Raw genomic sequence first — 15,517 nt, forward strand, 5'->3', positions numbered from 1 at the left:
ACTGAGTGAAAATGAAGTTGACTGATTGTGTTTGTTCAGGTGAAGACTGTTGTAGTTCATTGTCAGTTTGAGTGTTACCAGGTGATTCACATTTTAGTAGTAATGGCCCAGGTGTTCTTACAATAACTATTGTGCTTATACATTGAGGATTGTGTGGAGTGTTTTGCAACATTAGTCAACCTGAATTGCAAATTGAGTTGAAACAATTTGAAACAAGTAGAATGTGTTTTCAGTTCTACAGAGCTGGTGCATTGTTCTGGAAATTGTGTATTGAGATCAGATTTCTCTGTGTGTGCATTTGGTCACAGTGGATAAGCAACTTACAACAGGATCTATGGTCCTGGGGATCTTTAATGACCACTGAGAGTCAGGACCTCGGTTTAACGTCTCATCCGAAAGACGGCGCCCACTACAGTATAGTATTCCCACAACTATACTGGAGCATTAGGACCCACACAAGCCCCCTATGGTCCTACTAACACCACTTCCAGCAGCAACCAAAGCTTCACAGGAGGTTTCCCATCCAGGTACCGACAAGGCTCAAACCTGCTTAGCTTCAGTGGGTAGCCAGTTGAGAGCTGCAGAGTGATATGGCTGCTGGCACTCAACACATTTATTGTATTTAAATAAATTATACAGTATATAGATTCTGGTTAAGGAAGCAACTCAAATTCAGGGATGATACTAAAATAAGATGATTAACCAACAATGTAGCATCTACAAAGGAAATAATTCAGGACAAAATTCAAGACCTGACAGATGATATTTAATTTAAAATATTTGGAACTAATAAAAACATAAGCTAATTAATATAAGATGGGGGAAATACTGAGCTTGACTGAGCTACCATGACACATCAGTTAAATTTTTTAAGCAAAGTGTAAAATACTCTGTGTTTAAAGTCAGACAGATGTCTGATCCTTGATCCAGTTGTAATTGTTGGTATGCAAAGGATAAACCTAATTAACTAAAAACATGTCCCTCCAGGGCACGGGGTGGCACACAAATCCTCTATATTGGGGAGTGGATATGTTTCTATTTTTATACAGTGATACACTGTGCCCTTATAGTCACCATAGAGTCTCACTATCTTGTCTGGTTTTGGAATGATGATAATAAGTGCTGCCCAGTCACTCCTATCTGTACAGTATGTGAAATAATGCTGTGTGTCTTCAGACAGTCTAATTCCTTTTTCACAGGTTCCATCTTTATTGCCTATGTCACTGAACGGGGCTTATGGAATATTGGAGCTACACCCAACACAAAATGTATTTTAGCTTTAAATTCTTTTTATCTTCCCATAGCCTTCCTTGAAAATAGATTTGTGCTTGTTTACCATTTTTTTGTAGTGCAGATGGTGGTACTAAATCTTTCCTGTGCAAACCAACGATTGAATTTTATCTTCTCAAGCCAGTCAGATCCTCCCTATTACTGTAATAAACTCAAATCCTAATTTGAGCCAAAAGGCATAGTTATAATAAACTCTCATTAAGATAGTTATTTTACGCTATCAAGCATTGAACCCAAGCATGAGGTGAATGCAACCTATTCTCTTAAAAGGTTTGCAAATGAGAGAGCTTGGTATGTTCCTATTGCTTATATGCTGATCGGTGGAGATTTGTTAGGTGAGGACTGCTGTGACCCTGCTCTGGAGCTAATCCAGCATTGCTGTGGAGTGCAAGTAGATGGGCTGCTGGCTGGAGAGAGTGGAGCAGCATATCAGACTTTGCTTCCCTGGTGCAGTTGAGCTCTTTGCTACTTCTTCTCCTTTCTATGCTGGCTTCCTTGGGTCTTGACGTCCCGTCCTCTTGAGCGTAACTTCCTGGACTTCACATCCCAGACCTAACTTCTAGTCCTTCCAGTGTTCATGGGACTAACTTCCCATCCTTCTGGGCTTCACTTCCCTGGTCCTAACTTCCAAGGTGTGGTTCTTGGCTTGCCCTATTTATAAGCCTCAGACAAAGACATTCCAATGTTTTGTCTGCCAGGGTTCTGGTTGGCCAGTTCAAATCTGTGACTTTTTATTGCTTCTGTCAGGAGAGGCAGGATAAAATGTTCAGTATTTGGGAAGACTCATACCGTAACTTCTTTTGAGTAATACATACAAGTTTGATAGTTATAATACTGAACTACTCATGTTTCGCCCATTCTTTTGATACCAAACAAGCATAGCCCACTTCTTCCTAAAATAATTATGATGTCTTATACTGTATTTTAATTTAATATTTTGGATGTACTCTTTTGTAAGGGAATGAAGTACAGTATGTAATGTGGCAATACAGCAAGTATTGGGATGCTATTTTATTGGGTCTTAATTATGATATGCTACTGTATACAAGCAATGGAAGGGAGTTCTATCTCATGTCTCCACTAGAGGGGTGACTCGATTTTCCTGACTGTGACCCTGGATGGATCAGAATAATCTGTTTTCTAAATTATAAATTATTTCAATAATGCTTGTTGCAATCAGAATTCTGATTCCATCTTTTTTATTATAAATTGTTCTTTAATTTAAGACCAAACAAGTGATATCTATGGGCATTTGCTTGGACATCCCTTGTTAATTGAGGTTTAATGCAGTTAGTTGTGTCTCATACCATGCAATTTCTTCATTTAATATCAGTAGAATGGCAACACATGGTGTTCACGGTACATAGTATATATATATGGATGATTTTAAGGTATGTTTGCTTAGTTTCTTGATACTACAGCCTACTTCCTTGCATTCCTTGCTAAGTAGTGGCCCCAAAATTTATGGCCTTGTGTTTTTTGGTGTTGGCAAATCTCTTTTCTTGACTTGAGAATCACCAGGCCTACTTTGTTCATGGCCAAATGGTTTTCTAGCTGTGTCTGTGCAACTCTTAACCTCTCTCCTTGAGAGAGTGGTTTACAGTTTTTTGTAGCCTTGGTGGAACCACAAGAAATAACAAATCCCCCAATATTTAGAGATGCAGTCAATCAGAATTATTTGTTAGCAAGAACTGAGTACAAGCACACCCTAACATCAAATAGTATGACTTGGAATCAGGGAGCTTTCATTATCTGCAACACTTCTACCTCTTGTATGGTGATGGTAGTTAATATAGAATGTACCTAAATGAAATATTCAATTAATACATTATCCATTTTAATTTCTTCATCTAAAATGTCCTCATTGTTTTCAGATACTGTATTCTTTAAGTGTTGTAGGTCTTAAAAAATCTTCTGTTATATATTTGTACTTCCATTGCATTATTTTTTATCTACTGTACAGTATGCAAAGGAACAAGTAATAGGTTTATTCCATGCTGAAAAAAAGAAAGAAAACACATTTTGGCTGTGGACCCTTCTTCAGGCCGAAATGTGTTTTCTTTCTTCTTTTTCAGCATGGAATAAACCTATTACTTGTTCCTTTGCAGCCTACGCATGCTGACGCAGCTACCCACCTGAGCTACTACTGTACAGTATGTCTGTCACGTCTTGTAATGGTGGCTTGCACTGCTTCCTCTTAGCTCCAGGGTTCTAGATTTGATTGTAGATGGACATCTGTGCTCCTGTGTGTTTTTGCCCCAACTCCCAAAGTAATTAGGAAAATAGGTTTGATTGGTCATTTTAAGTTCTCTCTTTCTCTGTGACTGTGTAATGGATTGGTATACCGTCTTGAGGAAAGCATTCATATGCTCTTTGCCCTGCCTTGCTCCTGAATTGCTCCAGGATAGAGAGTGGCTCCCTGCAATTATCTCCAAAAAAATGAGATTTCTGCTAATGGATGGATTAAATATTGTAATTTTTATTTTTATGTATGTTACGTCCCAGTGTGTGGTCTGTGTGTTTTGTTGTTATGTTCCACACTGCTGACCCTTGATTGTTCTCCCTCCCCCATTGGCCCACCATTACACCACTGTTCCATATGACATCATCATCATCAATCAGCCTCTCAGCCAATCAGAACACATCTTATTCAGCATATAACATGGAGGTTTTCTGAAGGAAGAGGCCTTTTGTTTGACTTTGGTCCTGTTTGGTTTTGGTCATCGCATCGCATCGCATCGCATCGCATCGCATCGCATCGCATCGCATCGCATCGCATCGCATCGCATCGCATCGCATCGCATCTGGTTATTGCTTCGGCTTTGTTGTTTTGTTGGTTTTCTGTTAGTTTCTTTGTACTTTCGTTTGTTTGTGTGTTTATCCTTGTTTTGCCATTACCTTGCCCTAACATGTTACATGTTCAACTTTTGTTTTCTTTTGTTCCCTGTTCCTGTTGATTACTCTTGTTCTCCCTTATTTGTATTCCTGGTTCACTTGTGTTTTTGTGTGAACTTTTGTGTATAGGTTAGTTTAGGTTGTTGGGTACACTTTACACACTTAGTTGATTTTGTATTAGTAACACTAGTTCAGTACGGATTAGTGCCATTTGTCTTGTATGATTTTGGGTAGTCAGTGGAGGTTAGCTAGGGTGTTGAAGCTGCCGAAGACCATGTGTTCTTTTGCAGTCAGGTTAGCTTTCCCTCACGTCCCTAGCCAGCTCTATTTTGTTTGTTATTTTCTTTTCTTTTGCACCACTCTATTTCCTTACCCTTGTTATCACGCTTCCTAGTCCCTCACCAAAACCCACCTGCTTCCAAAAGAATTATCCTAAATGTTACACCCCTGTACCCCTAGACACTTGGTGTCGTAACAATATAATTTCTTGGAGACAGGGTATTTATGCTAAATATTATTGAAAGAAATACATTTCATTTTCACAGAATGAGTGTGTCAAATATTAAAACAGTGTAGTTTAAGAAGAACATGATATTTAAGGGCTACAGTACAATATGGGGATAGGGAAATTTTCTGTTGTTTGTTCTGAAAACCATAAGATTATTTCATAATTCCTAAGACTATTCTGTCACCCACATCTAGACTCTAAGCATCTACTTTTTCTTCTAGAAACATAAGAAATGTAAGTCAAAGCATCTATGTCCACCTAAGAAAAAGAGCAGAGATATTCTTTTCTTGTAAGGTTATCCAAAGATGACACACATTTATAGAGTTAGAGATGAGGCTTATTATAAAGCATTGAAATAAAATGTTGTAACCTCCATGACTCTTTTTCCATTGATCCCATGTTTAGAACTGAAAATAAGAGGCAATTATTCTAAAACCTATGCCTAAACAATAGCTGATAATTTTTGAAAGTTTACTCATTATTCAGGAGTTTGGTCAAATTCCAATAAGAGCCAAAAAGGCTGACAAAAATAAGGGATAGTGTACTGTTGTAGTACATTAACTTGCCTGGCTGAATAAATGACAGTACTGGTCAGAGATTGGTTTTGTGACATACCCCCAAAAGAATCACCAAACCACTGACAAATTTCACACACTGAGCTAGGAGTGAGGGGTTTGGCTGCAATTTCACAGAAAGTGAGCAGGAAATGCACATTGTTTGGGTAGATCTGGATATGCTTTGTTTTGGAGGACGTCTTGTGGAGAACAAAGTGAATGAAACGCTCATATGATATAGATAGGACATTGATAGGAGAGAGTGAAGTGGGTAAAATTAGGAGAGAAGGGAAAAATTAACATGATTTGGCTGCAGGTGTTTGAAGGGCTTGAAGGGCTGATGACACCAGAAGAGGTGACAGACAAGTGCTGATGGCTTGGCAACAGCAGACCCATTTATTTTCGATGGAGAATTTGAGGTTGAAGAGGCAAGAAAGTGACGCCAGTCCTGGATTGTAGGAGACAAATGCGATAAAGGTAAGGTCTCAGCAATACTAAGTGTGAAATATTTCCATCTGTGACAAAATGAAATATCAAGTGCTAGAAAAGATGCATGCAGTGCTGTGTTCAGCCAGGGAGCAAAAGGCAGCAGAATTGAAACAATACAATTTGACCACCTCCCAAAACTGCTGTTAAATAAACATTATTTGTTGTAGACTGTTTCAATACAAGTGAAACAATCGTTCTCTTAAGATGTTTCTAACATTAGCTTTAAATAACACAGGGTCACACATAACACGAGGGTTACTAACTTCAGTCAAGGGTTCACATTTAATTACATTAACAATAACAAATTTGACAATTGGAATTCCTAACTTTGCCTAGATATTGTGAGCATTCAATAAATATAACATGATTCTTATCATCACAGTTCAGGAATTTTCTGTCACATTTGGATCTTAACAGGCAGCCATGAAGAGCAGGAACTGCAGCAGTAATATCTCATTTAGTTTGCTATAAATCTGAATGTCATCAGCATAACAATAAAACTAAAATAAACAGGCAATCTAACCAAGAGACAATAAATGTTTGATTAGAGGTACTAGCACAAAACTCTGTGGAACACCCTAAATGTGGCATTGGTAGATTTTAAACAGTCAGAAGTTAGGTCTTGGCTCCTTTTAGGCAAATAGGAAGCAAACAACTTAAGAGAACTATCAGATGATTTTTCATATGATTCAGTAAAATTCTATTATTGACAATATTGGAAGTTGTACTTAAATTCAGAAGGAGAGAAATATTAAGTAACCCAAAGTAAAAAAAATTAACTTAAGAAGGGGTGTTTCAAAGTTGGCTTTAAGTTGCAACTGGAAAGTTTAAAATATGAATTAGAAGCAGGAATTGTTGCAATTGAGCTGCAACACCCTGTTCACCCTGTTTATCAGAAAAATCAAATTGGACAAAACGTCTCAATTATAGTGAACCATATTTTTCATAATGTAATAAACAGTTCACAATGTTTATTCCACTGTCAAAAACATTTATTGCAGTTGAAGTCAATATTTCAGTCATGTACAAAACCTCTAATATATATATACATCAAACAATTTCACAGCAACATCACAGTGAAAAACAGCAGGCAATGGATTCCAACAACAGAGAAAATATTTTGTTACAGTAACTGTACATGGGTTACATTCAAATTTAAATATTACACAACTACCCTCCACATAACAATTGACCATTTTGATTTACTCTAAGTTAGGGATATTCAAAACTGTTAGGGATATTCAAAACATTGCTTGTTTCAGCCATAACTTTCAAAAATGTAGTTTTATTGAAAAGATATGGGATTTTTTTCATTGTACATTTTGTAACAAACAGTCCTAATATAGTGAAAGCTGAGCTGTTATATAAATATTGTATTAGCTTTGTGTTTTATGTTTATCAGAAAAATTGTTAGTGGTGTATATAAATATTAGTATTAAAACTCTCAAAATTATAAATATTCCTAAAATCTAAAATAGTACTTTTTGAATCAATCCAATAATACAGCTATTCATGTATAAACCAATTTTAGATTTTTGCATCTATTTTACAAACTCTACTAATTGGTGATTAATATTGCCAAAATGTGTTTAAACCCTTTTTTAAACCCAGGAAATAATCTGTTTGTTTTTGGGTTTAGACTGTTTAAACCTTTAAAATCAAGGATTTAGCCAAAACAGTTAATAATCGATTTGGTTTGTTGTAAGGATTACTGAATCTGAAGGAGTTTGGGAACTGTATGTAATAAAAGAAGTTTAGGTCTACATCATGCAATACATAACTCACTTCAGAGCAGGGCTGTATGTACTGTAGAGCCAATGTGGGCCACAGAAGTCTTTTAGGATTGTTTTTTTTTATTATTATGCCATCAACTATCTACTTATTTGTAAGAATTCATTTTCCCATTTAACATTTTTTTAATCTAATATAATCATATAATGCGCACCTTTCACCACTATGACTCTCAATGTCCTATTATGTGTTAGTAATTCATAATTGAGAAAAATATCCATCAGATACTTTTCCCCCACAATTCTCCATTCATTCTACTTTTTTAACAGTTTTAAGACATGGTCGTTCTGTCCGTGTGTTAAGATTCAGAATGATTGCTGGTGTTACAACAGTCACAAAATCTGAATAACTGTACAGCAGAAATATTTAAAAGCATGCACAACATCTAATTATATATTATACATCAAAGGTGGGTTCTTTACTTCTTTCTGCAACATAACTGTTTATCTAAGGCCATACTGGTACATTCAGTAAAATCTCCCTGAATTGAACAGTTTTAAGATGGAAACACTTTCAGCATCTCAGTCCTCTACTTTTGACATCAAATCTAGTAGCTGTTCAGATATGTTACATTTGAGAAGAAATTAAACCACCATAGATGCATGTTTCATTTTCTAAATACGATGACATTTACAGTAGGCTGTACATTTACAACAGTATTACCAGGAAAATATATTTTAAGCACTGATAGATAATTCTATTCACTTGCATCTATCACCACTCCATTTAGAAAATACTGAAATATTATCTTAAATTGAAACTCTGCTTTTCACCAATGTTACCTCTGTACTTGTCACCAGCTACAATGCCTTGCTTTTAACATTTATGCTATTAAAATCACTACTTAAAAGTGTTACTTCAGCAATTTGTTAATAGAATAACTGAATATTTTGACATCACTATTGAAAGCCTTCAAACCTCATCCCATCAATGTTTTAAAAAAATGTTTCTTTCTATTGAATCTTATAACATAAACTGACAACTGAATGTAGCAAATCAAATATTTCTAAAACTGCATTTCACAAATAGTTGCTAAACAAAGAAAATGTAAGTACTGCTATCTCTAGTCCACTCAAAACAACAAAAACTAGGACAATCTCTGCTTCTTGACCATCTTTGGTTCTGGTGTGATTCTGTAGTGTTTTTTTTCCTCTTTATGTTAGTATGAGAAGAAGCACAACAAATATGTTGTTTTTCTAGTTCTCAGTTTTTATCATACAAACAAATTGGTTGTGCCTTCATCAATGCATTTTGTGAATTGGAACTTATTCTGTTCTGTATTCAAGATAATTAAAAAATTCAGACAAATACGGTAGATTTAGTTTTATTTCTATAGAAGCAACACATTCGCAGAATTGCCTTTAAGCACAAACATTATAAATATAGTGATTATTCCTTCATACAAGCTGTGTGTATGTAAAATACAGTACTTGGAATATTAACTTTTTTGTTTTTCCAATTATGTACTATATTTTATACAATAATTATTCAGGATAATTTGCTATCTTTTCAAAGCTCTGATCCACATTTCATATATTTAGAAGAAGTTAATACGTCCACAAGGGGGTCTCTAAGAAGGTCTCTATTAGCAGAATAAATTAAATGAAGTCAAAACAGACTTTTGATATTAGATATTTTCATCAGATTAGTGTTTTTTGTGCCATTAGAATAATGATTCAATGCAGTAGTATCTTGCAAACTAGTAGTATGAGAAGTAACCAGTAAAGATATGCGTAGCCTTCTATGACACATGGAGGAAACAGCTTTAAATTCCATCAGGGAATGAGTGCAAATACTGGGCAGGGCAACATTAAATGGAGAAATATATACAAGAAACTAAGTGCTGTAAGTCATCTAGTAAATTCAATGTAAGTATCTGTTCCTTAAAAAAATGATTCCTAATGTTTTGTGAATCTGTGTGAATACTACCAATAATAAAACCATATTCAGTATCTAAGACTATGTGTAACATGAAATTCACCTGCATTTTTATCCAAATAAAATACAACAAAATGAATAAAGAAAAGCAAAGTTGCTTTACTTATGCTTTGAAGAAAAAAATATTTTCCATCTTTCCCTCCTCAACATTTTTAATTCCAGAATTGACAGTGTAAAAGAAAGATACAGTTTTAAGTGCACACAACAAATAGGGGTTTACACTGTGCTTCATTACTAAAGGAAATTTATTTAAAGGTCCTTTAAACTCAACTATGGGTTTCCAAGAGAAAATATAATTTAGCAGAGACTGAATTATTTTATTTTAATTAAAGTATTTCAAATAAAACTAAAGAAACAGGAAGTCATAAAGCAGTTATAGGAACATGAAAACAATAAACATGCATTTAATATGATAAATAATATAGTATTTAAGACTACTTCCAAAATTATCATTGATTTAATGTATATACAGGTGTCTTATTCTCAGTACGTATAAAATATCTTTATTGTTGTGATTATTACCATCAGTAATAAAAAGACCACCACTGTTCAAGACCACCGCGCACAATGAAATACATAAAATGCTAAAATGAGACCATTTGAAAAACAATAGTATGAATATTGAGATTTTGGTCAAAGATTTCCATCAGTTTCATCTTCAGCAAGGAAGATAACAAATAATATAAGATCAAAAAAAGGTATTCAGCCATAACCAAAATCAGCTAAAATACTTTAAAGGCCTCTTGGTTTATAGCATTGATTAAGCATAATAAAAGCACTTTTGTAATATAGAAAGATGTTTTTATATCAGATCTTGTTTTCTTTCTTCCTGAAATAAAAAATATTTATTTGAAATTCTAATTCAAATAAATGAATACTGTTTATGATTTACTCTAAAAGGCACTTTGGAACTGATATTTCATAAAATCATATCTGTAGAGAATAATCAGTAGAAAGAAGATCCTGGATTGACATCAATTGTAAACTTTCTACAGGTAGCCATTGCAAACCGAAAACAGTGGTATTATACAACATAAGAAATTATCAGATTTTTTTTAAATCTTTGGAGTAGTTTAAACTAAAGCACTGTTCTGATGGCCTTTGCACAAATATATTTGAGGACTTAAATAATTGCAATCTACACACTGAATAAGTAGCAATACATAAGGGATTCTGAAAAGCTAAAGTAATACCTGTGAAGCAACTTGCAATTGTGCATATTATTGTGATAAAGCAAAGCAAATGAATACAATTTTCACCTGAAGGAGTGTGATACTATATTTTAGAAGTAGAGGCTCCATAAAGCAATTCAAGAGACAATTTCATCAGCTATTAAATGCACATTTATGTAGTGATGCCTCTTTAATAATCTAAAAATAATATGAATATATTACATTTTAAAAATGTATTAAACACATTTTGTTTTAGAACACCAAATACTCTACAGATTGGACTCCAGTAGCATTTTCAATGTAAAATAGGATTATCACATGAATTTCACAAAATATCACGAAGAAAAAAAAAACAACAACAAACCTACATTATATACTGTATTGTATATACATGACACTCATGTTTCTTAGTCATGAGAGTAATATTTTTTTCATTTCCTCTGAATAACTCTGTCCAGAACTAGACACAATACCTTCCTAAAACCAGTGTTATCTATGAACTCTGAACAGCACTTCAGGAGGAGTGCATTATTTATTGATAAATTAGCATTTTGTCAAAGATTAGCAGTTCACCTGTTAATTTGCGTTTCACTCAAAATCCTGGCTGAATTTCTCCAGGTTTATGGCTTTTTTACAGCCAAATAAATCCTCTTGTACTCCTGGAAAGAACTACTCATATTTTTTTTTTTGAGCAACAAAATTCTTTCTCTGTGTGTATTTTTGATGTCTAAAATTTTGTCCTTTGTATCCTGTGAAATATTTCATATCTTGATCACAGTGTGTTTATCCTTGCTTTTAATATTCTTTTTGACCTACAGTATCAATCATTCATTGTTTGTTGTGTCATATCCCAGTTTGTGAAACACATCTAGTATGGCCTTTCTGTTCACAGTAAAGTCTTGAACCATTCACATATTTTCTGAAGGGGTCTGTAAAATAAGATTGACTATAATGGAATGGCTGCCAAAAACTTATAAATTTATTGATGAAGTTAACAGAACCCTGTAACTAGCTAATTATATCGGATGAGTGATTATTTACAGGTGTTTCATTTCAGCTAATCTCCTGTGCTGTGATTCTGTAAATGGAATTTTTGCAGCTGAAAATGGTTTAATAACCAGCAATTTTCAGACTAGAAGTTAATTTACTTATTTTCCTCTAAATGTGTACAACACATTTCTTTCTTGTGCCATTTACTTCCTTATAAATGTTTTGATGTTTTGATTCTGCCCAAGAAGGGTGAATTTAAGATAGAGTTTTAAACACTTAAAGACACTGTGAATTGCTTAAAAGTAAATGAATGTAATGATCTGCTGTATGCAGTTGCATAAAATGAGATGGATCTTTCAGTGGTATGGTATATACAAGAAATATCCATGCTTTCCTTTGTTTGTCATTTTCACTCTGAGGCACCAGGAATGTGGTGCCACCTGCTTGTACTTTTCTCTCAGAACATATTGACAGAAATGTCATTTAGCACTTCATGTCGCCAGGTTCTCTGCATTTATGCTCGACATCCGAATCTGAGAGCTGCTCTTGCTCAGAATGGACAGTTGCGTCCCCCCGTTCACTCCGCTGCTCGCCAATGATGGATGACGATGTTTCAAATCCACAGCAAAGTACCGGTTGACTGTCCAGCTCCTCCATTTCCTCTTTATTTCCGACTGCACCTTTAGGGAGAAACTTGAAAAGGTCATTTTTTAATGTACTTAGCTGTAAAGGTGCACGCTGGTTTACAGTTCTCAATCTTACTTTTCCTACTTAACTTCCTACATGTTACTAGAGAAAATAATTTCATATGAACACTATACTGCATTGGACTAATGGATGAAATAAAAGGAACCTGGTGCATATAGGATAATATTTGTAATGTCTGCACAACTAGTAATATTGCCTAGTTGACAGCTAGTAAAGGTGCATCAACCAGAACAACCTAAAAGTCTATAATGACAATAGTATTTAAAAATGTATTTGCACTAATTTGAACGATGTCCTATAATTCAAACATACCACTTTAATCTAAATTAAGAAAATAACTTTTGTCTTGTATAAATTAATGAAGTTATTTTTTCAATAATTTATGTTGGATTGTTACAACATAAATCAATAATTTATGATTGTTACTGTATATTACATATGTAACTTATGATTATGAATATAAATTCAGTATTTAAAACATACAACCAGAGATGTTTTATTGGTGGCATCAGTTTGATGTTTAGATGTTCTAATGTATTTAAAACACTGAAATAAAAATGAATTACCTTCTTTTGGTCTGATGAACTTGCATAAAAACTAACACAACTATGCTAACAACAGTATAATATGAAAACTCTGGCTTGCATGCAGCTTATTTAGCTTAAAAAAATTTGTGCATTTTGTATATGTTTTATGCTTAATAAAAAGCTGGAATTTACAAGTCATAAGATTAATGCAGAGATGTTTGAACTTACCTCTCCATTCAAAAAGCAGTATAGAACTGCCACAACAAAACCCTAAAGGGACAAAAAACGAAATGTTATACATTACTGTATATGTACAGTACTGTAAGTAACTGAATAGCTCAGGATTGTGCTGGTTACTTTTCTATTCATATTGGCTTCCACTTATTAATCCATTTAGTTTATGTGTTAAGTTATTGTGATTGATTTATCTTGTCAACGGTATAATCAACAGCTTTGGCAATCAAAGCTGCATATACTGTACTGTATCCTAAGCTTATGCTGGACAGATATTAACTGAATATTTTGGGTTTCATTTCAGCTGGGCTCTTACTGAATTGAACCCCTTGTTGTCTTAGTCATGATTGAGATTATATTTTAGAACTCATTGAAGACACCTTTGAAACCTGAAGGGCAGTGACTTTTCCTTGCATGCATTACCTAGGCAGGTAGGCTATATCTTCATGTAGTATCAGGTGGGTTGGTATAGTGCTTTTGAAAAATTTTAGCAGGCAGGAACAATTATCTCAGAGGAAATTAAATTGTATATATAACATTGAGGAACTCACTATTGCATTGTCAGATTAAAATTGCAATTTAATGTCATGTCTTATCTAACAATTAAATTCCAAATGTATTAAATTAAAAATATATATTTTAAAGATTTATTCACAATTTAAAATACAACTAGAATAATTGCAATTTTGTTTAAGTTATCTTTAATATTTTAGTAGCATGAATATAAAATACAGCAACAATTTCATTGCCTATCTTTTACTAGCTTATTCGATTTACTATTAAAATTTGTAAAAGTTCACTTTGATAATTCTAAAATTACAAAAATCCTTTGCTTTTTAATTTCTTTTGACTATTATCTTAACAAAACAAGTAAAATATTGGAGTTCATATTTATTCTGGTTATCTATGGAAGATAATTTTGAATTGGTTTATTAGATATTCCTGTCAGCTTGTGATAGCAGAAAAAGAAGACTTATAGGTCTGGTTAAAACCTAAAATTATAGGTTGAATGAAGTTTATAATAAAATGTGTAGCATTTTTACCCATGTGAGCCATACAACTTCAGATGGTCACATCCAAGCTGTGTGTGTGTAAGAGTGAGATATACTGTAACATTCCCGATTTTTGTTACATTTTTAAAGGATATAGCTCAAAGTTCTGTGTTGGAAGATTTTATTAAAACTTTAAGAAGATTTTTTTTTTACCTGAAAAGATCCCAGGCCCAATTCAAACACAAGCCTTTCCCTCTTACTGACATCTTCAGGAGAAAAGGCAAACACAGTGTAGTGAATTCCAAACAAAGGGATCAAAAGCAGAGTTGAACGGGCTAGTCTCCTGTTAGAAAGAAAACATGGTAGGTTATTGTCTTTTAAACGTATTTTGTGATTTCAAAACATGTTGTAAAAGTAAATTTTGATAAATAAGCGGAATGTTTTCCATTGGTGACATCAAGTCCATCACCCATTTTTCCCACTATTCATAAGTGTTAATTTGAGAAGCAGAAGACATAATAATATTTTGCTTTTTTTCTTAATTTCAAGTTTGAAATTTTTGTCTTCAAAGATACTTGTAATTCTTGTATAGAGACATGACCCTGGAAATTACTATCTACTGCCCTAATGTAATTGTTATTAATGACACATTAGTTAAAATAATTTAATTTCAACATCTTGAAATATAAAAGTAAAAAAAAATATTTTATTTTGGGGGGTAAACTGGAAATAATCTAGTTATAATACAGTATAAAAATCTTGATTAGAATGTATTTTGAATATTTTGTTGTTTATATTTATTAAAAAGAGAGAAACGAGATCTAGCAGATGGACATTTATAGATACATTTCTTCTTAATACACGTAAAAGCAAAACTAAGGACAAATGTATAGTATCAACAACTTTTGTTTTTCAACTAGGAAGATGATATAGATTTTATGCCTGCCCTTAAATTGGATAGTTTATTTTAGTTACACTTTAAGGTTTGTTTGTTTTTTTAGTTACTGTAGGTATATGAAATATACAGTATATTATCTTTTGTTTTGTATGTTTAACATTGATATTTCCTTTTACAACACTTTGTATTTTTTTAAATACATGGTTTATTATATCTACAAAGATTTATTCAGTCATTTCTAAAATGTGACCTTTTTACTTATTTTCTATAGCAATAACTATTGTCTGCTTTTATTGCTTTAAGGCTTCATGGTCAATGAAAGCAAATAAAATCAAACTTATTTGACACAGAAATTCAAATTATATGAACCATTTATCTACATGAAACTCATGTTATACTCCTGCAGAAAGAATAAAAAACAGGAACCAAATGATGACAGTAATAGTAAGCAAGGCAAATGTTTAAATATTTAGTAGCAAGAATACTTAAAAGAGTATTTAAAATTGTATTTAAAAAAATAAAACATTCCGG

The 15,517-nt window shown here is 33.4% G+C and overlaps 1 protein-coding gene across 3 annotated transcripts in view; it reads right to left on the bottom strand.

The window, feature by feature from the left end:
- Nucleotides 1-6,706: 6,706 nt before the first annotated feature.
- The window catches only part of LOC148832732 (pituitary adenylate cyclase-activating polypeptide type I receptor-like), a 129,281-nt gene continuing 120,470 nt past the window's right edge, over nucleotides 6,707-15,517 (bottom strand). The window contains exons 12-14 of one of the 3 annotated variants that reach the window (XM_088918560.1): nucleotides 14,302-14,431; nucleotides 13,091-13,132; nucleotides 6,707-12,307 (exon numbers count right to left, since the gene is read on the bottom strand). In XM_088918560.1, coding sequence (XP_088774686.1) covers nucleotides 12,119-12,307; nucleotides 13,091-13,132; nucleotides 14,302-14,431 — 361 coding nt within the window. In that variant the 3' untranslated portion in view covers nucleotides 6,707-12,118. Of the gene's footprint in view, nucleotides 12,321-13,090; nucleotides 13,133-14,301; nucleotides 14,432-15,517 lie in introns of all 3 variants that reach the window. The other 2 variants (XM_088918561.1, XM_088918559.1) reach the window with 2 other exon arrangements.

Source organism: Atractosteus spatula, chromosome 6 (genome assembly GCF_055471065.1).
Source record: "Atractosteus spatula isolate fAtrSpa1 chromosome 6, fAtrSpa1.hap1, whole genome shotgun sequence".
Taxonomy (NCBI): domain Eukaryota; kingdom Metazoa; phylum Chordata; class Actinopteri; order Semionotiformes; family Lepisosteidae; genus Atractosteus; species Atractosteus spatula.